Genomic DNA, 26553 nt, shown 5'->3' on the forward strand with positions numbered 1-26553 from the left:
TGGGTGGGGGACCTTTGTCCTAACTTGGGGGGCAGCAAGTGCCCTAGTGTGAGGGGTGGGGCGGGGCGGGGCGGGGCGGCCCCCAGCATCGCCAGCCGCTGGCAGTGACTGCGAGAGAGTCTGTCAGAAATCAGTCGGGGAGGGACGAGCTCGGGTTAGTCTCCTCGCCAACCTGTCTTGGGCAGGGGAGCGTGGCTCGAAGGTGAAGGTTGTCAGGTTCATGCTCCGTGGTGAGAGAAGGAGGAAGATGCATCTTTAAAAAAACAGGATGGGGGGAAAGCTCCAGGGGAAATAATAGGGTGAAAGGCGGCGCAGATGGGAGTGCTATAGACAGGCCAACTATTGGTCAAACATGTCCTCAGAGAGAGATCAGCTGTTCATCTCCTTTCTCCCCTCCGCTGTCCCGAAGGGGTGGCAGTGCAGTGTTATATCTGCCCCTTGTTCTGATGAGGGTGCCGGGGGGCTGTGGCCAGTGTGGAGCACTGGAAGGTCCCTCTGGGCTACTGAGACTTGCAGTCACCTGGATGCCATTATCCAGCGAGAAGAGACAGCTCCAATCTGTTTATTTTCACTACAGAGCTGTTCTCCCTCTGTTCCCTTCCTCGCTGTGTCGATCAAATATTTTTCTACCACTAACAGCTCAGGACAAACAGCAAAGCGGACGAGCCGTCACGGGCCTTTCTATTATCAAAGCGCAGAAGGGCCCCTTTGCTAACGTCTCATCAAAGCTCCCTGTTGTTTGGTTAATCCCCCTGCAGGTTCAGAGGGTCTGTTCTCTTCACCCCGGCCCCTGTTGTCTGCTGAATTCTGGGTGCCTAGAGATAATTCAGCTTGTTACGGGATGGGAATGATCAGATCACACAGACCGAGTCACAAGTTAACTCTAAGGACGTGCCCAGGTGCTCGAGGTGTGGTGGGGCTGGGAACCGAACCCAACTTTCCTGAGTCCCAGCGTAGTGCCTTAACCTCACACCGGAATGCTCTTTGCTCCTGGATTATGAGTAAAGAGGAGCCCCCGCTGGCCTGAAATAAGAACATAAGAGCGGCCACACGGTGTCAGACCAAGGGTCCATCTAGCCCAGTGTCCTGTCTTCCGCCAGTGGCCAGAGCCAGGTGCCCCAGAGGGAATGAACAGAGCAGGGAATCCTCAAGTGATCCAGCCCCTGTCGCCCATTCCCAGCTTCTGGCAAACAGAGGTTGGGGACACCCTCCCTGCCCATCTTGGCTAATAGCCATTGATGGGCCTTCTCTGTCCCATTCATTAATTTGTATTTCTTGTGTCTCCTCTCTGAACTAACCAGTCCCTGTCTTTCCAGTCTCTTTGCGCTTCGAGTCATTCTCATCACCCATCTGAACCCCTATTTTCTGCTCTGTCCTGAGATGGGGAGACCAGAACTGAACAGTGTTCCAGAAAAGGTGGCCTCACTGGTTTGTATAATGGTATGGGAAGAGTCTCTGCGTTGTTCACCAGCCCATCCCTTAATGCGGCCAAACATTTTGCTCGCTATTCTTGACCCGTGTTGCACGTAGAGCAGCGGTTTTCACTGCGCTTTCCTCACTGATGTGCAGGTCTTTGCCCCGAACGCTGGCAGTTCATTTAGAACCCAGCAATGCGCATTGCTTTGCATTCACCGCAACTGGGTTTCTCCTGCCCTTGCCTTGCCTGTTTCTCTAGTTTGCATAGGTCCCTCTGCAGTTCCCCTTCTCTTTCACCACAGTCTTCTCCCACCTGCCAGGAGTGCAGGATCTGGCTAGTAATTTCCATGGGAAAGGAACTAGTTTTTTACATTTGATTGTTATTCGTATTCCAGCCGAGACGGGGCCCCATGGTGGTCGGTTCTGTGCGCGTGCATAGAGAGAGGCAGTCCCTGCTCTGACGACCTGACGGTCTAAGTAGACAAGAGGGATGGGAAGGATTATGATCCCCATTTTACGCATGAGGAATTGAGGTCTAGAGCGGTGCAGGGAGTCTGTGGCAGAGGTGGGAATTGACTCAGAAGACCTGGGTTCTCAGCCCAGCACTTTACCACAAGACCACACTGAAGCTGGTAGAGTCCAGGCTGTGACTGTCACCGAAAGGTGGATGGTTTTATTTGTCTCAATACCGACAGGCCCCGGGCTTTATGAATCAGCTGCTGCAGCTCTGGGCCAGCCACCCCCCTCCCCTTGGCATTCCAGGTACGATCTCCCCATCCTGCCCAAGCGGTACCCCCTCCCCCCACGCCCAGGTTAAATAGAGTGGCTGACTTTGGAGGTGATTAGTAATAAAATTTTAACAAGCATCCCTAGGAGCGTCTTTCTGTCACTTTTATGAGGCCATTTACGGCGGGGAGATATAGGAGTGCCTCCCATCTCCCCCTCGTGGGAGGGGCCGAGGCACGGGAGTGTGGGGAGGCCAGGGGCTGTGGAGAGGTGGCTGAGGAAATACCCGCAGCAGGAGGGGCTCGTGGGACGCTCTTTGCGCTGATCTCATTGGTTTGTTCAGTCACTTGTTTGGCTCCTTCCTGAGCCGCTGCCTGCCAGAGCACTTCCTGTGTGCTAGTGTGACTCACCCGGTGAGATTGGGCACCGAAGCAATTGGCCCTTCTACGGCACGCTCTGAAGGGCCCCGGCGAGGATAAAACGGTCCCCCCCAGTTACCAGCAATGCCCCAACTTGCTGCCATCTACTGCACTCGCCCTGTCTCTGCTGCCTGTCCGCTTGCTGCATCTCCCTGCGGGTGGGCAGTGCCAAGGGAGCAATGGCTGTCACTCAGGCGGCGTGAGTTCGCACCGCACTGCCGGGTTCGGGTTGCAAAGGCTGCAGGATACATCTTTGACTTGGATTTCATTGCAGTGCAAAACGGGCATTTCCATGGACCTTTGCTTTTTCCAACACCTAAATTTTGGGCCAAAATTTGCCCCAACACGATCTCCCGCTTCAAAGAAAAAGAATTAAGAAAACCCCAAACCCATAAAATCTTACATCCCCTCCCGGCTTTCAGCGTGTCTGGATCTGCACCGAGGGCACATTCTGCTCTTGGGTGCTGCAGAGTGAATCTGGAGGGACTCCATTGACTCTGATAGCGTCAGTGGAGGGCAAGTGAGAACAGAATTTAGTCCCAGATCAGCAATATGCATGAAAGCTAGAATACCTCTTTCAGAAGCTGGCATAAGTTATAAAGAATAAACCATCGTGTTTCCTCTGTGATTACACGTCCAAGCTCCATTCCTATTTGGATAACCTTAACTGTACCAGGGCTGTGCTCTGCTGTAATGCTTCATCTGGGAACACTTGCATTTGAAAACACGTCTGCCTTTGATTTTAACCCAGCCGAACTCTTTAGGAAAAGGCCCAAATCCAGTCCGTTTCTGTGTTGAACATCAGTGATAGTCCCCCAAAAGCACAACACTTCCAGTGCAGAGCTGGAAATAGAGTTGGCTTGTGTGAACGTAAGCCCTTGGGAGAGATTTCTCTGGCTTCCTAGGTTCAAGCAGATCTGGTTGTTGTTTGTTATGGTAGTGTGGGGCGGCCCCAACAAAGATCAGAGTCCCATTATAGCAACAGACAGTGCCTGCCCCAAAGTGGGAGGAGACGCCGAGGGACAGATGGGAGGAGAAGGTCTCATAGCAGGTCAGCGGTGGAACCAGGTTTCCTGCCCGCCTGGTCCCATGGTCTGGCCACTGGACTGCATTGCCCCTCAAATGCTCTACCAATCTCCTTTTGGGTGGTATTTCCGTTTCCTGTCCCAGCCTAGGGCATGTGGAATCAAACAGGAGAAGTTGACCAAGGCTTCTAGTAAAGTTTGGGTCTGAGGTTTGGGTGGAAGTTCGGGCAGGTTTCCCTTTTTGGGTTTTGTTTTATTTAAACTCCCCTTCCCTCCACGCCCCAAAAAGCCCTTAGAACAATAAAAGCAGAAAATAAGAAAACAAAATTGGACTAAGTGTCTGCTTCGTAGCTTATTGCGAGCAGCTCCCCACCCCAGTAACAGTAATCTTAGTTAAGGTTCACATAGTGTGTCTCATCTTCAGTGCACGGTGCAGACACTAAGCCTGTGAGACAGGTATTAGTACCTCCCTTTTACAGACAGGGAAACTAAGGCACAGAAAGGTTGGGACTTCCTCAAGGTCACAGTAGGAGTTGAGAAGAGATCGAGAATTACAGCTCGCTACCATCCAAACCTGTGCGCAGACTACGGGTCTCTGCTTCTCTCCCTATGTAACACACCGATCCCAGGCTGCAGTGACCTGACTGGATGGACAGGAGAGCCCAGGGACATTTCTTTACTGAAAAATGTGATTTCATCAAAAATTGATATTTTTGGCAGGAAAACATCAATTTCAACTAAATATTTTGATTTTCCAATTGGGAGAATAGAAACGAATCATTTGGTTTTGTCGTGTTGAATTGTTTCCTTTCGATCAAAAACGTTGATATTTTCCATTTTGACATTTCTGATTAGAAATGTTTCAGAAATTTTCGTTTTGCAGAAATTGTCCCTAGTGTGACCTTTTCTACCAATTCAGAGGAGCAAGCACTTCTGAAATGTTTACATAGAAGGAAAACTCTGTTTTTTTCTAACACCTCTAAGAGGCACTGCCTGTCTCTAGTCACTGATCCTCTGACAATTCCAAGCAGTGGGGTGAAGCAGCAAGTGGAACAAGCAGGAGATGCTGAAAGCTCAGTGGGGTAGAGGTGCCAGTGCTGGTCATGCCCCTGGGCAGGGTGGATCGTCTGCCCCCCAACCTCACCCAGTGCCCTGCTCTTCCTTTTGTTTCCCGTCGTTGTGTGGTGCCCCACTGGGGGGCCGTGGAGTGGGTGCTCTCTCTCTCTGTGCCTGGACTGGATTGGACGTCAGTCCTATCCATGGGAACGGGAGCAGGACCATGGTTCTCTCTGTTATCTCAACACTGTGCTGTACTGGGACCAGTGGGCTATTTGACACACACATCCCATGCTGGGCTGGGGCACGTATCTGGGCAGTGTAAATACATTCCGGCGGCACTGTCCCGGGATCACCGTGCCTTTCCCTGCACCGTTCCCTGCAGTGGGAATGTCTGCCCGTCCCTGCTGCCCCGTCCCGGGATCACCGTGCCTTTCCCTGCACCGTTCCCTGCAGTGGGAATGTCTGCCCGTCCCTGCTGCCCCGTCCCGGGATCACCGTGCCTTTCCCTGCACCGTTCCCTGCAGTGGGAATGTCTGCCCGTCCCTGCTGCCCCGTCCTGGGATCACCATGCCTTTCCCTGCACCGTTCCCTGCAGTGGGAATGTCTGCCCGTCCCTGCTGCCCCGTCCCGGGATCACCGTGCCTTTCCCTGCACCGTTCCTCCAGTGGGAATGTCCGCCCGTCCCTGCTGCCCCGTCCCAGGATCACTGTGCCTTTCCCTGCACCGTTCCTCCAGTGGGAATGTCCGCCCGTCCCTGCTGCCCCGTCCCGGGATCACCGTGCCTTTCCCTGCACCGTTCCCTGCAGTGGGAATGTCCGCCCATCCCTGCTGCCCCGTCCCGGGATCACCGTGCCTTTCCCTGCACCGTTCCCTGCAGTGGGTATGTCTGCCCGTCCCTGCTGCCCCGTCCTGGGATCACCGTGCCTTTCCGTGCACCGTTCTCTGCGGTGGGAATGTCCGCCCGTCCCTGCTGCCCCGTCCCGGGATCACCGTGCCTTTCCCTGCACCGTTCCCTGCAGTGGGAATGTCCGCCCGTCCCTGCTGCCCCGTCCCGGGATCACCGTGCCTTTCCCTGCACCGTTCCTCCAGTGGGAATGTCCGCCCGTCCCTGCTGCCCCGTCCCAGGATCACTGTGCCTTTCCCTGCACCGTTCCTCCAGTGGGAATGTCCGCCCGTCCCTGCTGCCCCGTCCCGGGATCACCGTGCCTTTCCCTGCACCGTTCCCTGCTGTGGGAATGTCCGCCCATCCCTGCTGCCCCGTCCCGGGATCACCGTGCTGTTCCCTGCACTGTTCCCTGCAGTGGGAATGTCCGCCCGTCCCTGCTGCCCCGTCCCGGGATCACCGTGCCTTTCCGTGCACCGTTCCCTGCAGTGGGAATGTCTGCCCGTCCCTGCTGCCCCGTCCCGGGATCACCGTGCCTTTCCCTGCACCGTTCCCTGCAGTGGGAATGTCCGCCCGTCCCTGCTGCCCCGTCCCGGGATCACCATGCCTTTCCCTGCACCGTTCCTCCAGTGGGAATGTCTGCCCGTCCCTGCTGCCCCGTCCCGGGATCACCGTGCCTTTCCCTGCACCGTTCCCTGCAGTGGGAATGTCTGCCTGTCCCTGCTGCCCCGTCCCGGGATCACCGTGTCTTTCCCTGCACCGTTCCCTGCAGTGGGAATGTCTGCCTGTCCCTGCTGCTCTGTCCTGGGATCACCGTGCCTTTCCCTGCACCGTTCCCTGCAGTGGGAATGTCCGCCCGTCCCTGCTGCCCTGTCCCGGGATCACCGTGCCTTTCCGTGCACCGTTCCCTGCAGTGGGAATGTCCGCCCGTCCCTGCTGCCCCGTCCCGGGATCACCGTGCCTTTCCCTGCACCGTTCCCTGCAGTGGGAATGTCTGCCCGTCCCTGCTGCCCCGTCCCGGGATCACCGTGCTGTTCCCTGCACCGTTCCCTGCAGTGGGAATGTCTGCCCGTCCCTGCTGCCCCGTCCCGGGATCACCGTGCCTTTCCCTGCACCGTTCCCTGCAGTGGGAATGTCTGCCCGTCCCTGCTGCCCCGTCCCGGGATCACCGTGCCTTTCCGTGCACCGTTCCCTGCAGTGGGAATGTCTGCCCGTCCCTGCTGCCCCGTTCCGGGATCACCATGCCTTTCCGTGCACCGTTCCCTGCAGTGGGAATGTCTGCCCGTCCCTGCTGCCCCGTCCCGGGATCACCGTGCCTTTCCCTGCACCGTTCCCTGCAGTGGGAATGTCTGCCCGTCCCATGCAGGGTGGCCAGGCCGCTAGAATCACCCTAGTGCCAGAGTTTTGCTGGGAGGCCTTGGTGGCGGAAGCAGATGGGAAGCTTGGGGGGATGAACTTGGGAAGCTGGCAAGGGAGCCTGGGCGTGAGAGAGCCCTGTTTGGAAGGCAAGCAGAGGGCGGAGGCCCCCCACGTGCTGGGGGATGCATAGAGTGGACCTGCTGGGTGGGGACAGAGCCTGCTCCAGGAGGAGGTCAAAAAGGCAAAGTTTCCTGGGAGGTGAATTATCAGTGGGAGCAATATTGGCAGGTCAAGCACCTCAGCGCTGGGGTAATAGAGTTAAGGTGCCGAGCCTGGGAGGGAGCCCGGGTGAGGAGTGCAGCATTAAACCGATGAGCACAGCTTAATCTGCCCCGAGCAAGGGCAGCGGGGTCTTTAATATTGTGTCAGGCTCGTAGGGCCGCAGTGGCGGGTTATCCTTCACGGCAGCTAATGCCACCGGGCTAACTGAATTAGTCCCTCCTTCAACGGGGTGAGCACGGGGTTGCCGGGAGGCCGATCGTGCCTCGCAGCTGCAGGGAGAGCAAGTGATAGCCTGGAAATTCAATCAGGTGAGGAGGCTGCCGCGGTCCCCAAAGACACAGATGTTCCCATCGGCTGGATGCTCCGTGTGCCGGCAGTGGTGGTGGTGGAACCGGAGGGGAGTGTTTCTCTTGCTCCCACCATGGGGAGGGCGCCCACCGTTAGCCCACCGCTCGGTCACGCCTCGCTCAGAGGGTGTTGGTCGGCCTTTAAAGCGCCACAAAGAACCCTGCCCTGTCTCCTGCCAATAACATTCCCCCAACCTGCCGGCTGCCCCTCTCCGAGCGCTTGGCACAGGCGGCCTGCCCTGCATGGCTGCGTATTTCTATCGCATTACTCACCGTGATATACGGCCACCTCACTGTACACCTGTGGAAAGTGACTTGCTCAAGGCCACACACTGTATCTGTGGCAATGCCGGGGATGGAGCCCAGGTGTCCTGGCTCACAGTGCCCCCTGCTCTAATCACTGGACCCTCCTCTCCTCCCAGTTCAGAGCTCAATGGTCCTGATGCCAAGGCCCACCTGCTCAAACCACTAGACATCACTGCCTTCCTAGAGCTGGGAATAGGCCCCAGGAGTCCTGGCGCCCATCCAGTCTCCTTCCAATTCCCGTGTTTCCACCTGAGCGAGCAGTGGGAATTAATGTTTATGAATAGCTTTGTACTGGTTATTAATGAGAGCTCCTACTTATAGGGGTAGACACTTCTCCCTTTCCACCCCCACCCTTAGAAAATCTCTCCAACATATAGCTGGTGTCTCTAGTATTATTCATAGATTCATAGATTCTAGGGCTGGAAGGGACCTCGAGAGGCCATCGAGTCCAGTTCCCTGTCCTCATGGCAGGGCCAAATACTGTCTAGACCATCCCTGATAGACATTTATCTAACCTACTCTTAAATATCTCCAGAGATGGAGATTCCACAACCTCCCTAGGCAATTTATTCCAGTGTTTAACCACCCTGACAGTTAGGAACTTTTTCCTAATGTCCAACCTAGACCTCCCTTGCTGCAGTTTAAACCCATTGCTTCTTGTTCTATTTTTAGATAGATGAACAAGTTTTCTCCCTCCTCCTTATGACACCCTTTTAGATACTGAAAACTGCTATCATGTCCCCTCTCAGTCTTCTCTTTTCCAAACTAAACAAACCCAATTCTTTCAGCCTTCAGCCTTATTAGTTTCTTTTTAATTACAGTAATTCTGTGTCCTCCTCGACACGCCTGAAACGAAACCCTTTCCAAATGCTAGCCATGGTGCACCTCCGTGGCAAGCAACCCCCCAAAAGCAGGGTACTTCAGATGAGGGCCCAGGAATGCAGGCTAGCGAGCAGGGTACTGGGTTCTATTCCTGGCTTCACCACCTGGGTGACCTTAGGAAAATCGCTTCTCCTCCCTGTCCTTCATTATGGCCAGCCGTAGATCTCCTATGGCAAGTGCGATGTAAGAGCTGGATATGATGATTATCTCTGCGTGGAGCAGCAAGGACACGGCATGCATGGATGACACAACTGATGCTACCTAGCCCCGTTTCCCAGTCGTTTGTCTAAGCCAGTGCAAAAAAGACTCCCATTTTTCTCACCCATTATACAAACGAACCAATCAATCAGGTCTAAAGACACAAGGAGTGATATGTCACCCTCCAGAAGTTACTTTTGGTGTCTCATTTTTTAAACCAAGTTAAAACACAGCTCCTAGTTAATACCTAATAACGTAAAGACCGGGGCTGCTGTCTGTTCACTGCCACTTCCCCACAGGATGGAATCCACAACTACTCAGATGTGTGTCATGGGCCATATACTGCTCACATCTAACGGGGAGAGTTTCTTTAGTTCAAGTGGAAAGGGGCCTCAGCTTTTGGACCAAGAGGGTGGGCGTTCTTTCCCTGCTGTAAAGAAGTTTAAAACGTTCAGCCCAGAGATGTTCAGGTGCCCCGCAACAGACACCGTAGAAGAACCCTAAAATCCCAGCTGGCTGCAGATTTGTTAGCAGAGTGATAATGGTTTACGCCGAGAGGGGAAGGGACTTGCCCAAGGTCGCTCTGTGAGTCATTAGCAGGAGTCTACAATAGACTCCAGGAGGCCCGACCCAAGCCTGTGATGCCTATGCTGTATCCCCCCCACCCCCCAGGTGGCCTCTCTCCTCTCATGGTGAAGCAGCTCCTTATTTGGGGAGGAAATCGCAGGATTCTGCTGTTTTAGGGGGCTGGGACAAGGGTTTAAAATACCACCACCACCATCGGCATGCCAAGGCCAGTGACCCTGGGGGGCTCAGGAGAAAGGGATGGCCGGGGGAGCTGAAGGGCAGAGTTGCTGTTGTGAAGTGCTGCGGCGGGCCAGGCACCTTTCCCCCAACACTCCCACCCCTGGGGTCTCTCACCCCTTTTCCACATGCTAAGGAATGATCTGCACAAGGCCACGTGCTTTGGGGGAGTCCCTTTCCAGCCCAAGCCCACAACCCCTCTAGCCCCCCTAGTGCCAAGCACCCGGATCCCAAACCCTGCTCACCCACCTGGCATCCACCTGGGCCCTGGCGCATACAGATGCCAGCCACAGCCCCTCCCTCTCCTCCCCTGCCTCCTCTCTGGTCCCCCACCTCCTTCCACGGTGTGTGCCTCCTCCTCCCCCCAGGCTTCCACCCGGTTATAAATGGAGGCTCTGGCTGCCTTTAAATAGTCATATCTATCAGGCGAGCTCACGTCGGCCATAAATTTTACAGTAATGATGATTTTCTAAATGGGCCGACTGGAGCTATTTCCGCTTCAGCCTCCAGTTACTGCACACACGTGTCATTCCCTCCTCCCGTCCCTGCGTCTTCCTCTCCCCCTGGGGCCCAGAGGCCCATTTGTTGTCCCCCTAATTGTCATTTCTCCGGCGTGCTCTTGGGCAGGGGCTGGAAGTGGAAGTGACCTTGTCTCCCGATCAGCTTCGTGCTGGGGCTCCCGCCCTCCCTGTGTCCCAGACTGAGAAGAGCAAGGCAAGGAGGTGGTTTCGGCGTGCGTTGGGGGTGTGTACGGGGGACAGGGACAAACCAGATGGCTCCAAATATGGCAGAGGGGACTGGCTCCAGAGGCACAGCCATCTGGATGTCATTACTGCCAGTCGTCCCCTCCCCAGTCGTGTGAAACAGGCCCGGCGCGTGAAAGCTATAATGATGGGTAGGTAATCCCTTCTCACTGCGCATGGTTTGAATTTGGCACAACAGGAATGTGAAAGGGAGAAGGGGAAATACTGACCAGACCCTCGGAGGGGCCAACATCTGCATGAGTCATCAGTGCACATCTGGCTCCAGCACTGGGATTGGAAGCTCCCATAGCGAGTGGAGATGGAAAAGACCGTTGCCGCACCAAGTGTAGCCCTCTCCCAATAAGGACAGGCACAGACCCCCCCGCCCCCAAGGGGACGTTGGGCTGACACCACACTTGTTATTCCTTTGGACTGACCCTGCCCAGATGAGCTGAAAAATGCAGAACTAGGTTTGTTTGGAGGACGGGTCTCCTGTTTGCCTCACAGTGCGCCACGATAACCGAGCAGTGTGACACTTTGGGAGCCACAGGGCGATGGGGCAGTGCGGGCAACAGCTTAGAGGTGGCAGAGGTTAGGAGTTGGGAGTCCTGGGTTCTGTTCCCAAATCTGCTGCTGCCTCGCCGTGTGGCCTTGGGCCAGACATGTGGCTTCTTCGTGCCTCAGTTTCCCCATCTGTAAAATGGAGTGGATAATGCTCCTCTCTCCCCCACCCCATGCGAAATGCTTTGAGATCCTCTGTGTAAGTGCAGGGTCTGATTTACCCTTTCGACAAGAGGGGTGATGTGATCAGACTCCTCCTGGTATGAACCAGAGCTGGTGTCGTGTCACACAGCTCTCTGATGAGGTGCTCCGCAGAGTATGTCTGGAGCTCGAGGGCTGATCTCTGCCGGCAGGGGCAGGTGGGAGCAGGGTGCCGTACATGGCGTGTGTGGCTGCTGTGGGGCCATCCCAGGACCGGAGAGCTGTTCACAGCAGTCGCGTCTCTGAGGCTGTCCTGCAAAGTGTGAGTACAGTCGGGTCCCATGGGCTTCAGAGGGAAACGGGGACTTTGGGCTCCTGGCAGGATCAGGCCCTTGAACAAAGAGAGACGAGATAAACCTGGAGGCAGGTGAATCCTGCGTGGGCCCAGGCCAAAGCCCTCTTTGCATATAGCCTGGGGGCGGGGGGATCTCAGTAAGGGTGGAGAAGATCCATTCGGGTGAGACCTGCTCTTGCTTGTTTTCTTTGGCTTCCTCTAATGGGGCAGCCGGGGGATCCGGGTGGATGGGCTTTGAAAGGTGCTTACACGCCGGAAGCAGAGAGAATGGGTTTGGGAGGCTGGATGACTCAGGGGACTGGCAGCGGGCTTCAGACCTTTCCCCTCCGGGCTGCGACTTGAACACCAGCCTAAGTCGGTAGCAAGTGGAAGCTGTTAAATCTGGCGGCTGCTTAGAGACCCCACGTGTGAAATTAGTTTGATCAGGCTCAGTCCGGTTCATGGTGGGACAGGCGAGGGGAGAATTGTATGTGCAGTGGGGTGCTTTGTTTTGGTAGGGTTGTTTTAATGAGTGTGATTAACGGTGTTATTGATGGACATGCTGCTGTGTGGGGTTTAGCTCGGCGAAGGTGAGGGCAAAGGCGGTTTGGATGCTGAGACACCATGGAGACTGAGCGCCCCTCTCTGCCTAAACAGGGGTCATTCCAGGGCAGGGAAGGAGCTCACCTGTGGCAAGCGTGGGGGGAACTGCACCTCTTTGAACATCAGTCTGTGGGTCAGTGACTAGCTTAGGTCTAGGGTGCAGCTTATCAAAGGGAAGGTTAAGCAGTGACTTGATCACAGTCTACAAGTACTTATGTGGAGAAGAGATTTCTGCTAGCAGGGGGTTCTTTCATCTAGCAGAAAAGGGGAGAGCATGATCCCATGGCTGAAAGCTGACGCTAGACAAGTTTGGACTAGAAACAGGGCACAATTATTTTTACCAGTGAGAGTCATTAACCATCGGAACAACTTACCCAGGGGTGTAAGGGATGCATCATCACGGACAGGCTTTAAATCAAGACTGGCTGCCTCTTCCTAAAAGCGCTCCTCCAGGCCAGACACCAGTCCTGGACTCCGTGCAGTAATCGCTGGGGCAGTTCTTCAGCCTGTGTCATTCAGGGGATCGGACTAGAGAGCACAACGCTCCCTTCTGGCCTTGCCATTGGTGCAGCCGCGACGCTGGCTTCTTTCACCAGCGCCGGGAAATCCGATGGCAAAGTGCAGAGAAATCCCCTTAAAATGGGTAAAAGGATGAACTGGACAATCTAAGAGGAGCGCTCTGCGCGGGGACACCCTGCTCCCAAGAGAGCCCAGAGGCCATCTACGGCAGGGCTGCGACCCTTGCTTTGCATCCTGGGTTTCTCCCAGGCTCAAGTCACACAGCGTCTCCAGCCACCCCAGCTTGTCTGCAGTAACAAAGTGACACCCAGAGGAAGAGCGAGGGGCTCAGAGGAGGAGGGAGGGGCTTGGAGGGCTCCACTAGGTATGGGGGGGCATCACTGCATGGCACAGGGTGGGGAACGGTGAGAGGGGTTTAAATCAGTCACTGCCAGCACCTGGGACCTCTTGTTTGTTGTCTTGTTCTAGGAGTTTGCTTCTGCTCTGTTCCCCTGCTCGCTCATTGTGTGTATGGCAACTGGATACTGGAGGGGGATGCCGGAGTCAGGGGTAGATCCCGGAGGGGGGTGGATAGACGAGATGGCTAGAAATCATGGACAGGTTCCAAAGGGGAGCTCTGTTTTCATCTCCAGCAAACTCTGCTCCCTCAGACTCGGAGGTTGGTCTCCTCTTGGACTGGAACTGAGCCAGAGAAGCTCTGGCCAGTCAAAGCTTGACGGACGCGATGGATCCAGGATGTGATGGAAAAGACACATCGATGTCCTAGCGAAACACCCACTGGACGTTCCTTGGGTAGCAGTGTAAGCTCAGAGCGCTCACCGCCTTGTCCCGTCCAACACGCTCCCCGACTCCCTGGGTGTATAATTTGCCCATCAGCCCAGCCGAGGAGCTGTGTGTGTTTAATTTGGGGGTGATTGTTGTGAATTTTAATGTAGGTGCTGCTTCTGCTTGTCTTTCCTAGATTTTATAGTGGACCTCACTCTGCATCTGCTACTCAATCTCCATCTCTTCCAGTTGTGAGACCCGCCCCACCAACACTGCTGTTACCCCTCAATCCCGCCCCACATCCCTCCCGGCTGATCCAGCATTGAGCTACCCAGACACAGGCTCTGCCAGTGCCCCTCAATCCCCACCTGCAGCCCTCCTGCTATTCCGGCCCTGGGATTCCTTACAGCTGTAGCAATAATGCCTTTATTCTATCACAGGGCTGTTATCTTTTAAAGATCTGCCCCATACCCAGTACAGAGGAAGAATTATGCCCTATTAATAGTACCCTGATTTTGTATGGCAATATCACTTTATAAACATAAAATAGACAGGACCGCTTTCCTGAAATGCAGCTACTTCTGGGGTGGAATATGGAAGCTGTTTAACAGCGCACCGTAACGCTGGAAGTGACAAAGAATATTGTTTCTCTTTAAACCTGTGGGGGAAATGTGGGTGGGGAGATAGTGATACGTTGAGTTGGAATTTAGCCAGGATGCTGGGGTTGCCAAAGGATCTTTAGTGAGCACTGGCCATCAGGGATCTTTGTTTTGCATCTCAGTCAAAAGCCAGCACAGCACCCCTACCGAGGAACGGTCCAGTAACCACCGAGAAGCAAGAGTGCCCCTGTTCAATCATCCACACCCCTTCCTGCAACAGTGATCTCCCAGCTACGCCAGAAACAAACATCCCTCTGCGTAGCAAAAGACCAAATGCCGTCGCTTCCCAAGGCCGTGAGCCTCACGGGTAAGCCCAGCGGTTTCTGAGTGCTGTGAAGGTGTCCCAGACATTGTCTCTCTTCCAATCAATTTTCCTGATGATTTCTTTCTTGTTTTTTAATTGATGAGGGGCAGGTCTAAGGCGGGTTGCCAGCGGCACCAGCCAAAGCCTCTCCGAGGCGTCTCTGGAGCCAGAGGCCTCGTGCTCGGGCCGTGGCGTGTAATGAACTCTCCAAGGACTCGGCTCATGCTCTATATGAGCTGGAGAAGCGTCTGGCCCAGCTGTTAACTGTCCCATTTAACATCATCAATTATTAACCTCATTTTGAGGTGGGTCGGTGACGGCTCGTGCTGGTCTCGTCAGCCATTGTGCAGCCTGGGCCTCAGCCGCTCGGTGCGGGTGGATTCCGCGGCAGCGCCTCGGGGCTGGCGCAGCTCCAGGGGGGTCAGCGCAGCTGCTCAGTGGTCAAGGGGTGGCCGCTGGCCTGGTTTATGGGTGCCCTGAGCAGCACGTGAGGTCACGGGAAGCTGATTATGTGCCTGCCCTGTGCATTTCTTCCCCCCTGCCCTTCTTTCTTTGATCATCAGCTCAAATTTGTCTTCAGTTTGAACTGCCGCCTTGCTAACCACGAGGGCAGGGGGCCAAGCACAGCCGGGATCTGTCCCTGGTGGCGGTGGCTCCCCAGTGGATACAGGGTCCCCAGGGACAGCCCTGGGGCTGGGGGAATGCAGCAGGAGAATCCCTTTCCAAATAAGCCTCTGCCCCTGGGCTCGCTGCAGCCACTCCCCTCCCGATCTGGCAGTGGACGCTCTTCCCATTTCTCCCTCTGATATTGGCTGCTGCTCCCATCTGTCCCTCTGCGTTCACCCGGGCCTGGCGTAGGTGCTCCCCAGTTACCTGTTCATCGGGCTGCCCCTTGCTGCTGCTCTCTTCCAAATGGGCAAGAGCCTTTGACCCTTAAAAGTCTTGGCCATTAATATGATATCTTGTTATGCCCTGGCTCGTGGGCGTGACAGCCCTGAGCCTACAGGATGGAATCAGAACCGCTCAGCCGTGTGTCAGAGACCCTCAGATGCTTAGAATTTACGGGGATTCTGCTTTAGCTCCAGTGGCAAGAGTTTGTGGGTTGGGAGCAGGAGGGGCTGGGGCTGTTCCCGGGCTTTCTGAGTCAGGTGTTTTCTGGGACGTTTCAAGCAAAATTAAAACATTTAGTTTTGGTTAACATTTTTCACAGATTTTTCAGCAAATGGAAATGAAATGAAAAAGAACCACGTTGTGTGTTGTGTCTCCTCCCCTTCCCTCCCCCGCACACACGCACGCTTTCTTCTTCCTCTCCAAAAGAAAAAAGGGAGGGGAAAGTGAAAAATCAAACCAAAATAAGCATTTTGAATGGAAATGAAATGAAAATTTTTGAAAAACTTTGGTCAAAAAATAGAAAAATCTCAGCAGAAAGGGATTGATTGATTGATTGATTTACCTGCGATGTCTGTTTCTGTCTAACAGCTATTTATCACTGAAAAAATATACAGACAAATCTGTTTTGACCAGCTGTGCTAGCGAGTCCTGAATGGCCTTGGGGTGCTGCCTAGTGATAGCCCCGCTGTCTTGGCAGGCTGTGTCAGAGTGAGTGAATTCCTGTAGCCTCTGCCTGACAGGGCACATCTGCACACAACAGCTGAGAGCGCGCATCCCCACGCAGGCAGACAGACAGACACGCTAGCTCTGCTTGAGGAAGTGTGCTAGAAATCTCAGTGTGGCCGGGGCATGGGCGGTGGCTTGGACTAGCCACCAAGTACAAACCCGCCTGACCTCTGGGTGTGTACTTAGAGCTGCCACCGTGGCCACATTCAAGAAGAGCTAGCGCAGGTCTGTCTGCCCACTCTAGGAATCACGCTGCCAGCTGCTGTGTAGACACATCCCCCATCTCATGCATGGTCTGAATGGAGCCCAGAAGAGTATGGAAAGGCTCAAGGCCCTTTCCCCAGCGGTTCACCCTCTTCCCCCCGGGTTGCCGTAGCAGAGGGAGACTGCTCAGTGTCTCCGTGCAGTATCCAGGCTAGAGCCCTAGCCTTTCCCGCTGGATTTCCCAGGCCCCCTGGCTTGAAGCTACACCTGGAGAGTGCTGAATGGCCAAGGTCAGAGGGGGTGGCTTCGTCTCTGGTGGCTTTAAAGAATCAGAAGAGCAAAGAAACAGCTTCCCCACCCTACCCAGCCGGGCTAGGGAAGACAGAGAGGTGTCGTGCAGACTGTGCCCCAAGAGCAGGAACCTGTACGCCCAAACAGACCTGCCAACAGAACCCCGTCGGCGCTAGCCCAAGAGGCAAACAGCTGGATGACCCCCCTCTACTCCAAAGAGAAAGGGGTAACGAGAGCTCAGTCCTACCGAACCCCAGCCGATTCCAAGCACTGAGGGCTCGATTCTGCCCTCTCTAACTCACACGAGTGCTACTGTACTCCCATTGATTACTCACAAAGGAAGTATCAGAGGGGTAGCCGTGTTAGTCTGGATCTGTAAAAGCAGCAGAGTCCTGTGGCAGACGTATTGGAGCAGGAGCTCCACTTCACCCCCCAAAGCTCATGCTCCAATACGTCTGTTAGTCTATAAGGTGCCACAGGACACTTTGCTGCTTTCACAAAGGAAGGTGAGCGGAATCCGGCCTTTCCTGAAGAACTAAACCCACAGGATACAAATATAGGACCCAATCCTTTACTCAGTAGGTATCAGGCCCATGAAAGTCAGGGGGAGTTTTGGCTGAGTAAGGACGCCGGGGCTTGAGCCACAGGGAGCAAAGTGTGAATGTCAGGAAAACCCCTCCACTCGCCGTGTGCCTAGAGACAGATGAGGAGAGCAATGTGGAGAAGTGGCAGTGGATTTTGTTCTTCACACCCGGACACCACACAGACCTGCTGCGTGCCCACCACACAGCACTCAGCCTACACAGGTGTAAAATCCTCTGCACGGCAATAAAACACTCACATCTAGTCTATATATTTTGTAATCCCTTTAAAGGTTTTTTTTTCTTTAAACCCCTTGCCCCAGCTCCCTCCCACTCTCCCCCCAAAAATTATTATAAAGAATTATTGCCATTAGTATGTCTTTCCCAGTGAAAGGAGAAAATCGCCTCATTCATAATTTATACCCTCAATTACTATTAATAAAGAAATATTTCAGCAGAAAATCGCCTGGGAAAATTACACGTAACATTGCATTAACATTCTATTTGAACATTTTCATCACATTTGTTATAGAGTTAATAAGAGGGATATGCTCCCCTGACTTCTTCATGAAATTATGGGCTGCCTATGAGAGTTTAATCTTTTAGACTTTATATAATATATTCACTTTACTAATTGAGCTATCCAAGGAGCAGTTAGGGATGTTCTTAAACGTGGAAGACAAAGTAATCAGGGCCATGACTTCCTGACTGGAGGATCCGCTTCCGGAGATGAGGAGCCACCCATGTGAATTACACACACATGCTTACCTCTTCTCGCTTACCTCTTCTTCTTAAAGCTCAGATTCATCAGCACCACCACAGCCATCGCCAGCATCACATGCGGATCTGCTGCCCTCTGTTGGGAGACGCCAGGTGGGGAGCTGGACTGGGCGGGGTGCTCTCCGTCCTTCTGACCTCCCTGATCAGTTATGGTTTGCGACTTTGGGTGTCTTTGTCTGAGATCTAGGGCCGGCCATGCTCTGCAGTGTTGAAGAGCTTCCAGCCAGCCCCGGATGCCAGAGTATCTGAAACGTGTGTTGGGTCAAAGGGACTAGGCATGGGAGATAAGACTGGAGAGTGATAGCGCATTCACCAGCTCCTTGGGGAGGGTGGTTCTGCATGTGATTTGCCTCCACCTGGAACACCACGTTGACCCTCCTTCTGGACGATCTCGTTGTCTCAAAGGAGCTGAGCCCCAAGACAGATTAGGTGGGGAAGAAGCGGAAGGCTAAAGAAAGCTTCTTGAGAGCAGTGCAGGAGAGGGGACCTTGGAAAGGCCGAATGAGAGAACATGGCTATCATGAAAACATTCGTAATTACAGCTCATTGGGTCTCGGATTCTGATTGCAAAAGCTACTGTAATTTGTACTTAGAAGTTGTAACAAGAACAGCATCTCTCAAGAGTGTTAAACAAAGGAATGTGTGTGAATAGAATCCATAAGGCACAGAGTGTGTATATAGACTGTGTGTATACACATCTCTGTGTAGCATGTACACACTTCCCACTCCTACGGTGTAATAATCCTTTCCCCGCTCCAACCAGCAACCTCAAACAATGAACGTCGCCTCACCCTGCACTGCCGCCCTTTTACAAATGGGGAAACTGAGGCACAGAGACTTCAGTACCTTGCCTAGGGTAAGATGGCCAGAGTAGAACACAGCCCCCTGTCTTCCAGTCCTCCCTTTCCACGAGACCCTCCTTCCTCCACGCACACCATCCGCGTGTGATATCAGGCCCAGGGTCGGTGGGAGGCTGTCCCTGGACTATAACAGACTTCGGTTCTGGCCCACACCGAGTCTGAACAGGGGGAGGGCTGTTGGCTGATCAGGCATAAGCCCAGGCAGCCTGTGCGTGGGTGCAGAGGGTCCACTATCGCCGAGCAATGGCCATTGCTGCCCCGGCTGAGAGAGAGGACAGGGCCCAGTGCTGCCGTCGGAGCTGCCCCCTTCAGAGTGTCCTCAGCACCTCTTGGATCCCCTTTGCAGCCACTAGGGGGTGAGATGGGGCAGAAGCCGGGAAGTGGCGCCCGGCTGTTGCCAGCTGCAGCCTGGCGCGATAGGCTGAGATGCTGATTGCCAGCCGTGTGCGCGGGACCCAGGTGAGAGCAGAGCCTGCCCGGAGGGCCAGGCCAGGAGAATCCTGCCCTCCCGTTCGCCAGCATCGCAGAAGCGATTAAAAGGTGCTGTGGATCACATGGCAGAGGGAACCAAAGGGTTAACGAGAAGATTCTTTTTGCGCATCAGAATTCGTTAACTGGGATTCATGAAATAACGTCCGACCCTTCGGAAAGGCCCATCTGCGCAGGAGAGAGCCCAGGCGACGGCAGCGTGGGCCGCCCTGCCTGTCCTGCCCTGCCCTGCCCTGCGGGGTGGCCACATGAGCTGACAGCCAAGGGACCTAGCACCTGTCTTTGATCCCCTCCAGACAGCCCCTGGCTGGCCGCATCCCAGCCTCAGAGGGGAGAGTGAAAAAGTGGGAACGGGCTAAAATCCCCGCGACCCGCCCCTCCAAGCCTCCCGCCGCCCATCGCTTTGGTGTGCTCAGGAAGAAATAAAGCCAGCCAGCGTTGCTGAGCTTGGCAGTTGAATCCCCTCCCATGTAACTTCTGTGCGTCGGGGCACGCGGGACCCAGTAAACATCCAGCAGCCTCTGGCAGAGCCCTCGCAGGGCAGCAACCCCATTTCTTCTGGCTCTTTAGCTAGCTGCTTTTCTGCCCCCCACCCCTCCTTCTGCGGAGGAGCCCCTGGCCCCCTGGGGTTAGCATCTGGACGCTGGCCCATCGCAGGGGAGGTGGCTGCTGGAGAAAGGGCCCAATGGAGCCATAAAACTGGTGGCTACTCATCCAGCACAGGGAGCTCAAGGCGACATGCCGGGATTTCCCTTCCCCCAGGGCGTGTCAGGGTCATGGGGACAGGTGCAGACCGTCTGGATCCTTAGCCCTTCGCTGGCTCTGTGGTGTGTCCTAGGGGCCAGCGACTTGGCAGTGCCGCTTGCTGCCCATAGACCTCATGGCAGGGGACTCCCGGCAAACCAATGGTTTGCACCCACCTTTCTGCCCCAGAGGAGAGGAGCGGTCGGGGACTTTTCCCAGCGAAGGGCTTCAGTGTGCGCACAGGCAAACGCAAATCACGCGACAGCCACCCCTCTCCGCAGGGGATTGAACGGGCCACGGGAGCACCCCCAGTTGGGTGGCTCAGCCAAGCAATTGGGGAGGTTCATTTGGCAGAGCGCCGCGTCGCACAGGCAGAGAGAGGCCTTCCGGGGCAGTCTGCTTGCACCTTGTCACACGCAGAGAGCAGAATCTGATCCCGAACTAAAAAGGCAAAGACAGAAACATTAAGGTTGGAATGCTCCGACATCACTTAAGAACAGGACACCTGGGTCCCTTCCACAGGTCAGTTTCGCTGCCCTTGCTTGCACGGTGTCTGCTGTTCACATCGCCCCTGTGTCTCGGACTCCCTTCGAAAGCCCATCAGCATTCCATTTCGGCCTCGTCCCTCCACCCCTCCTGGGACGCCAGAGACAGACCGAGGGGGGAACGGACTGCGCGTCTTGTGAAACGCCTGCGGTTGGTTCTGGGCGGGATGGACCGCACCGTAAACAGGACAGGGTTTGTAAACAGCGCTCCAGCTGGGATAAATTTAGCCTGTTGGGGTTGCAGCCCCGGCGCGGCAGGACACGGTGTCAGGGCATTGTCGAGGGGTGAGGGGAGAAAGAAGCTGAATAAACAAACACAGCTTGTCCCTTTTTCTTTTCTTTTTTTCGTCCCAGTGTTGTTATTTCAGCCGGACAATTGCTCTGCAGATCGAGGGAACAAGCTGGCTCCCAGTGCCTCCCTTTCGTATTGTGTTTTCTCATGGGAATCTGTCCTTGCGTATGCGTGTGTGTGTGTATCTGTGTATAGACAGAAAATAGTCTAGATAAATATATTTATACTGGGGTGGAGTATATTTACTTTCTTAAAACCCAGGTGAGTCAAAAGATGTTGGATTTTGCTACCGTGGACGATTCTGCTTTTCCTGAGCGTGTGCAGCACACAATAATGCTCATGTATGCATGTGCTTGTGCATACGTGCATATAGTTTACACTCGGTGCATGTTTGTGCAAGCGTGCATACCTTCTGCACACTACATATGCATCTCTTAAGGACAGGGAAAGCTTATGGAGTTGGAAGGCTTTGCAAGACGTTCCAGCTCATTTTGGGGTACACAGAGAGGGGGAAGCGAGTTGCCTAAAGTCTGTGGCAGAACTAGGAAAAGAACCCAGGTATCCTGACACCCAGCCCTGTGCTCTAACCATGGGATCGTCCTAGGTCTCAAGAGTCACATGCGTTAAGCGTTTGGGTCAATTCTGCTTTGCTAGGACCCTGGTCTGCGCTGAAGGCTGTGCGTTAGAGGCATCCTCATTTTCATGTCTTAATTTTATTTTCCCCACATCTCTCCCTCTCGCTTTCTCTCTCTCTCTCACACACACAAACCTCTATTGGAAAAACGATTTTAATACCCATGGCACATTGTCCGGGTGTGATATACAATCCAATGGCATGTGGCATTTGGAAAAGGTCACTTCTCCCATCAGGATTCATTATCCTGCTTCAGCCCAGGAAGCCACAGGGTTACCAGACCCCTTGCCCCCTCCCATGAGGCATTTGGAAAGCTGAGAGCGGGGATGAGGAAGCTTCATGGGTAGGGCTGGAAACCGAGCAGTGTCAGCATGGTCCCCACAGCTCCAGAAGCACAGGCTGCGGCTTCTCCAGGTAACGGGGATCTCCCTCTGTTGGCACTAGTAGCAGGTCTTGTATCCTCTCTGTGGAGCAGCCACTAGAGGGTGCTGTCACGCACCCCGCTTATCATTTCCGCGCCAGTAGTGCCAGAGGCCGCAGGCGGGGATGGGAGGGTAACGGCTGGGCCGTGTTCCGATGGAAAGATGGCAGGTGCTGGCCCCATCTCCCATTCCAGGTCAGCAGTCCCAGGGGAACATCGCCTCTTCATGTTGCGTTCACAGGCTGGTCCGACTGCCCTCCGCCGGGTGACGTCAGCGCTACTTAGCTGTGCCTACAACGCGACGGATTGTCCTGGAGCGGGGTGGGAGTCTCCTGAGTGGCTGTGCTGGGTCACTCTGTTGACTTCAGAGAGGTCACAACAAGTGGAAAACTGGCTCAGTGACCCCAGCAGAGTGAGATCACGCATGTGTTTGGCCCCTGTGGTTTCCTCCTTGTTGGTCCATCCAGCAGCTCCCAAGAGATCGGCTCATGAGACATCAAGTGTCTTCCATTCTTCAGCCCAGACCGGTGAAACCTGGCCATGCCGGCCCCTCAGCGGCCTAGCTGATGAGAGGTAGCTGTGAGAGCTCTCATCCCAGCCCTGCCTCTGGAGTCACTGTGACCTTGGCCACGTCACGTCACGTCACTTCACCTCCCTGTGCCTTAGCTTCCTTCTCTGTACGTACGGCTCATGTCGGGAGCCTGGCGGTGTGACTGTCTGTGCATTATCCCCGGGGTGGGAGCGGGTCAGGGTTAGGATCCAAGTCCTGTGTGCTTTGCAGTCTCTGTTCCTTGCCGCGCGGTGCCCTGCCTCTGCATGGACCCAGAACGAAAACGCACCTCTTCCCTGTTTCACTTGTTTTATTTTTCACTGCACTGGTTTTGAAGCGTCCCTTCAGCTCGTGACGTTGGGCTGATCCTCCAGTGGCGAGGAGAAACCTGTGCAAGTTCTGGACGCCCAGCTCCTCCACGGTTACCCTCCCTCGCGTGGCCTGCCTGGCAAACTCCTCTTGGCACTTGGGCCTGTCAGCTCGGGGGGCACTTAGAGTCCTCTAGGGCTCATCCCTATTCTGGGTGGGAGAGCCCTGGTGCTGTGCAGAATGCACCAGGCTTTCACTTCTGCAGAGCTGCGGTTGAACTTTGCTGTGGTTACAGGGAGTTTGATTAGTCTCAACCCAGCTCCTCAGAGAGATTTGTCCACCCCAGTGAGCACCCTGAGCAGCCGAGCATGGCTGAGGGTGGGGGAAAGGTGCAGGTCGGGATTGAGAGGCACTGGCAAAGCCGTGTGTGTGTGGTGCTCAGGGCTGGGTAAGGACTGAGAGCCCTCAGCGGAGCACTCTCGCCTTTCCTTCTGTTCTGTTCCGGTTCCCATACGCTGCCTGTCGGTGTGGGATCTGAGCGCCGACCCCTCCAGCTTTTTCCCTGCACTACCCTTCCCAAACCGTTCCCAGGGAACGCTGGGGATCACAGTCTGAAGCTGCCTTCAGGTCACACACATGGGACAGCAAGGCAAATGAGCCCACTTTGTGAGGCCTTTGAGATGGTGACTTCAGGCCTCTGTTTGAGGCCTGGAGCGGGGGGTCTATTTTCCTAGTGGGTCGTATCATCCACAGCTGAGGTGGGGAATTTCTCTTACGTACGGCTGGGGATTTCCTTGCCGTTCCCGTGTGTCCTCCTGACAGGTCACCTGGTGGGTGAGCCACAGGGGCTTGGCCTCAGGAGTCCTGGGTTTTCCTCCCGGCTCTGATACAAACTCCCTGGGTAAGTGTGGGCCCTGCCCCTCCTTGGGCCTCGGTTTCCCCACCTGTAGACAGGTGAGTTGTGAGAAGGAGTGTTTGTGCAGTGCATTGAAGATGCAGAGCCCCAGGTGTTTACTGGAAGGGCAAAGTCTGATGGAGGAGAGCGTCTTCCTCGGGGCGGGCGGGGGGCGGGGGGAGCAGAGGGGTGGTTGTTCCAGGGAAGCAGAGAATCTGATGGTTTTTGCGGAGGGGAGAGGAATTTGATGCCTGCTGCAAGATGACTTAGTGTGCAAAGGGTGATGGTAAGCGAAGCCCCTTCCTGCCATATAAACACCAGTGAGTTATGGGTACCCCAGCCTCTAATTATGCAGTCAGCCCCAAATAGCTCTGTCTAACGAGGCTGACAGACTAATATCTCAAGAGCCCTTAATGCGTTATCATCTCTCGCTGTATGACCTCATATTTATAACTGCTCTGGTGGGAGGTTGAGAAACGTCCTTTTCTCCCCCCCCCCATAACCCCCCCAGAGCAGGGGCTCTCCAGCCTCATCTGTTCGGATCAGGAGGAGAGAGGAGAAATCTCCCCATCCATCACCAGTAGAGTTCGCGCAATTAGATGATTAAAGACATTTTTTATAATATTTGGAAGAGGCTTTGAAACGTCTCTCAGAGAGCGTGATTAATGCCTGCTTAACCCTTCCCTGGCCTGGCGGGAGAGCCCGCCTCGGAGGAGCCCCAGAGCAGCATTGGGCCGCCCGGCGGCTGCAGGCTGCACACAGCTCTGTTCCTCTTCGCTCCAGCTGGCGGTTACAAAGCCCCAGGCCCAGATCCCTGACAAGGTGTGATTCATGGGCCCAGGGCACCTGCAGGAAGCACAGGCCCCACGGCAGTTCCTAACCCAACTGGGACTTGGTGGTTTCTGAGGCTTCAACGGCTCAAGGGCTCAGGAAGTGAGCCCCCCGAGGCTGTTATGCAACAGGCTTCACACACAGGGTCACACACATGCCGCACTCCTGCCGCCACGCACGGTCATGCTTCCAGTTCCGTGCCCCACACTCAAGCAGGGCCCAGCACACACACAAATGGATGGAGATGAGGGTTCTGAGGGTCTGACCCCCTGGGGCCTGGGGTCCCTTAGCCCAACAGGGAGAGAGAGGTAACACCAGCCTAACCCACCACTTCTGCTCTCCTCCGAGTGTCGTTAGATCTGTGTCTGCCTGTCTCTCGCCCCCCATCTCTCCCCTAGCTCTCTGCCCACCCAGTCTCTGATGACATTGCTAAGGTGCCTATCGCTGGGAGATCTCTTTAATCTTGGAAGGATTCGCACAGATTTTCACAGCCACAAATGCTGGCTGGGCACCTGTGAAGGTCAATGGGATTTGTGCATTGGGGAAACTCCGCCTTCATGTTTCGTTTCCCAGAAGGCCCATCTGTGCAGTGGACACTGGCTCCCCGGCAGGCACAGTTAATAGCTAGGGAACCCTTTCGCTCCTTTAGCTGATGTTAATTGTTAATTATTCCAACATGGGAGTGGCAATTCCTCCTTGAACTTGGGAACTAAACCCTCCTCCTCCGGTCACAGTGGCAATATTTCATAATCTCAATTTCTTGTCAATTGATTGCCAGATAGAAGCGACAGCCAAAGAGGGCCACAAGCGTCTGCGACCACCACCCACCGCATGGTTTTAGCTCTGCCCCTCTGTAAGTTTTCATTATTTTATTCTTCTTGTTGTTGTTGTTATTGAGACAAACTTGAAAAAAGTAAGAAAGAAAGAGACACTTCCTGGTCGTACTTCCGTTTATAACTAGCTTACAAGGGGTTAATAATGATTAATAGCTGTTTTAATTAATGGTTAATCTGTCGTTAGAGAGTCCAAGAGGTCACAGGTTTATTATAATCATAGCTTATCACTCACTGTGGCAGCTTCTACTCATGTGCTTATAGCCGTGTATCACACATGCTGCTCCTATCGGTAACACGCCTGTAATATCATCGATTCACCCTTTGTCAACTACTTATAAAGGGAACCATAATTAAAGCATGACCAAAATCCTAAGAGGTCTGGAGTCAAAGAACCCTACAAAATGGCTGGGTAGGAGTTTGTTATTAGTTTTAACATTGTCTTAGTTGACTGGGAGACACGGGAAACAGAAAGAGACAGAACTAAAAATCCATCTGAATAGGGTTCTCTGTTACCGTGTGCAAGGACAGACACAGGGAATCATCACAGCACTTCTGTTCATTTTATAGTATCCGAATCCTCTTAAATCTTGGGAATTCCTGTCGCATCTAAGCACCCCTCCGCCATCAAGGAACGGAGTCTGCCCCCCCACCCCCAGCCGTGAGGCCGGGCAGGAAGGCAGCACTGCGAGAGATGACACAGTTTGCCCCAGGCCATGCGTGGCATTTGTAGCAGCGCCAGGAACAGAGCCCAGCTCTCCTGTGACCCAAGCCAGCGCCAGGGCCTTGAGCCACCCTGTGTGCCTGGAATGCTGGCTTCCTCCTTTTATTTCCCTTCTCTGCACTTTCCCCCTTGGAGCACTAAAGATGAGTCCGTTGGCCTACCCGCGCCTGCCCCCCATGGAACGCCACCTTCCTCGTCGCTTCTGTTCCCTCCGGTGAGCACGAAGGGTTCCCCCAGATCCCGCCCTCTTCCAGCTCCCTTGGGGTTCTCACTCCTGGTGCAGTCCACACACCCCCGCCTCCCTCGCCCTGAAGTATCGGCCAGGAGCCTGCAGCAGGAGGGGTCAGGCAGGAGAGATCAGGGTGGCTCTTAGCAGTCTGCGGGAGGGCAGACCCTGCTCCCAACCCTAGCAGCAAAACACCGGTCCCCTTCCTGGCTCCATGACCCCTACTGTTCCAATTGAAACCCTCAGAACATGGCCAGTCCTCAGCGTGACTCGACAATTTCCCCGTGCTCGCGAGGTTGTCTGTGGCCTTTTAAACTCACATGTCCTGAGTGGAGCTCTCACAGGGGGGAGCCTCAACTGGCCATTGGCTAGGCGGGGCAGTATCCTTATCT

At 54.6% G+C, this 26553-nt stretch overlaps 1 protein-coding gene across 6 annotated transcripts in view; it reads left to right on the forward strand.

Moving 5' to 3' along the window:
- Window positions 1-26553, forward strand: part of RNF220 (ring finger protein 220) — a 324075-nt gene that overhangs the window by 111021 nt on the left and 186501 nt on the right. For 3 of the 6 annotated variants that reach the window (XM_065553696.1, XM_065553698.1, XM_065553697.1), the window contains exon 3: window positions 25157-25231. The exons of the other annotated variants lie outside the window; for them this stretch is intronic. In XM_065553696.1, the coding sequence (XP_065409768.1) occupies window positions 25157-25231 (75 nt within the window). The remainder of the gene's footprint in view (window positions 1-25156; window positions 25232-26553) is intronic. 6 annotated transcript variants of the gene reach the window in all.

The sequence above is a fragment of the Chrysemys picta genome, chromosome 8 (assembly GCF_011386835.1).
Source record: "Chrysemys picta bellii isolate R12L10 chromosome 8, ASM1138683v2, whole genome shotgun sequence".
Lineage (NCBI taxonomy): Eukaryota > Metazoa > Chordata > Testudines > Emydidae > Chrysemys > Chrysemys picta.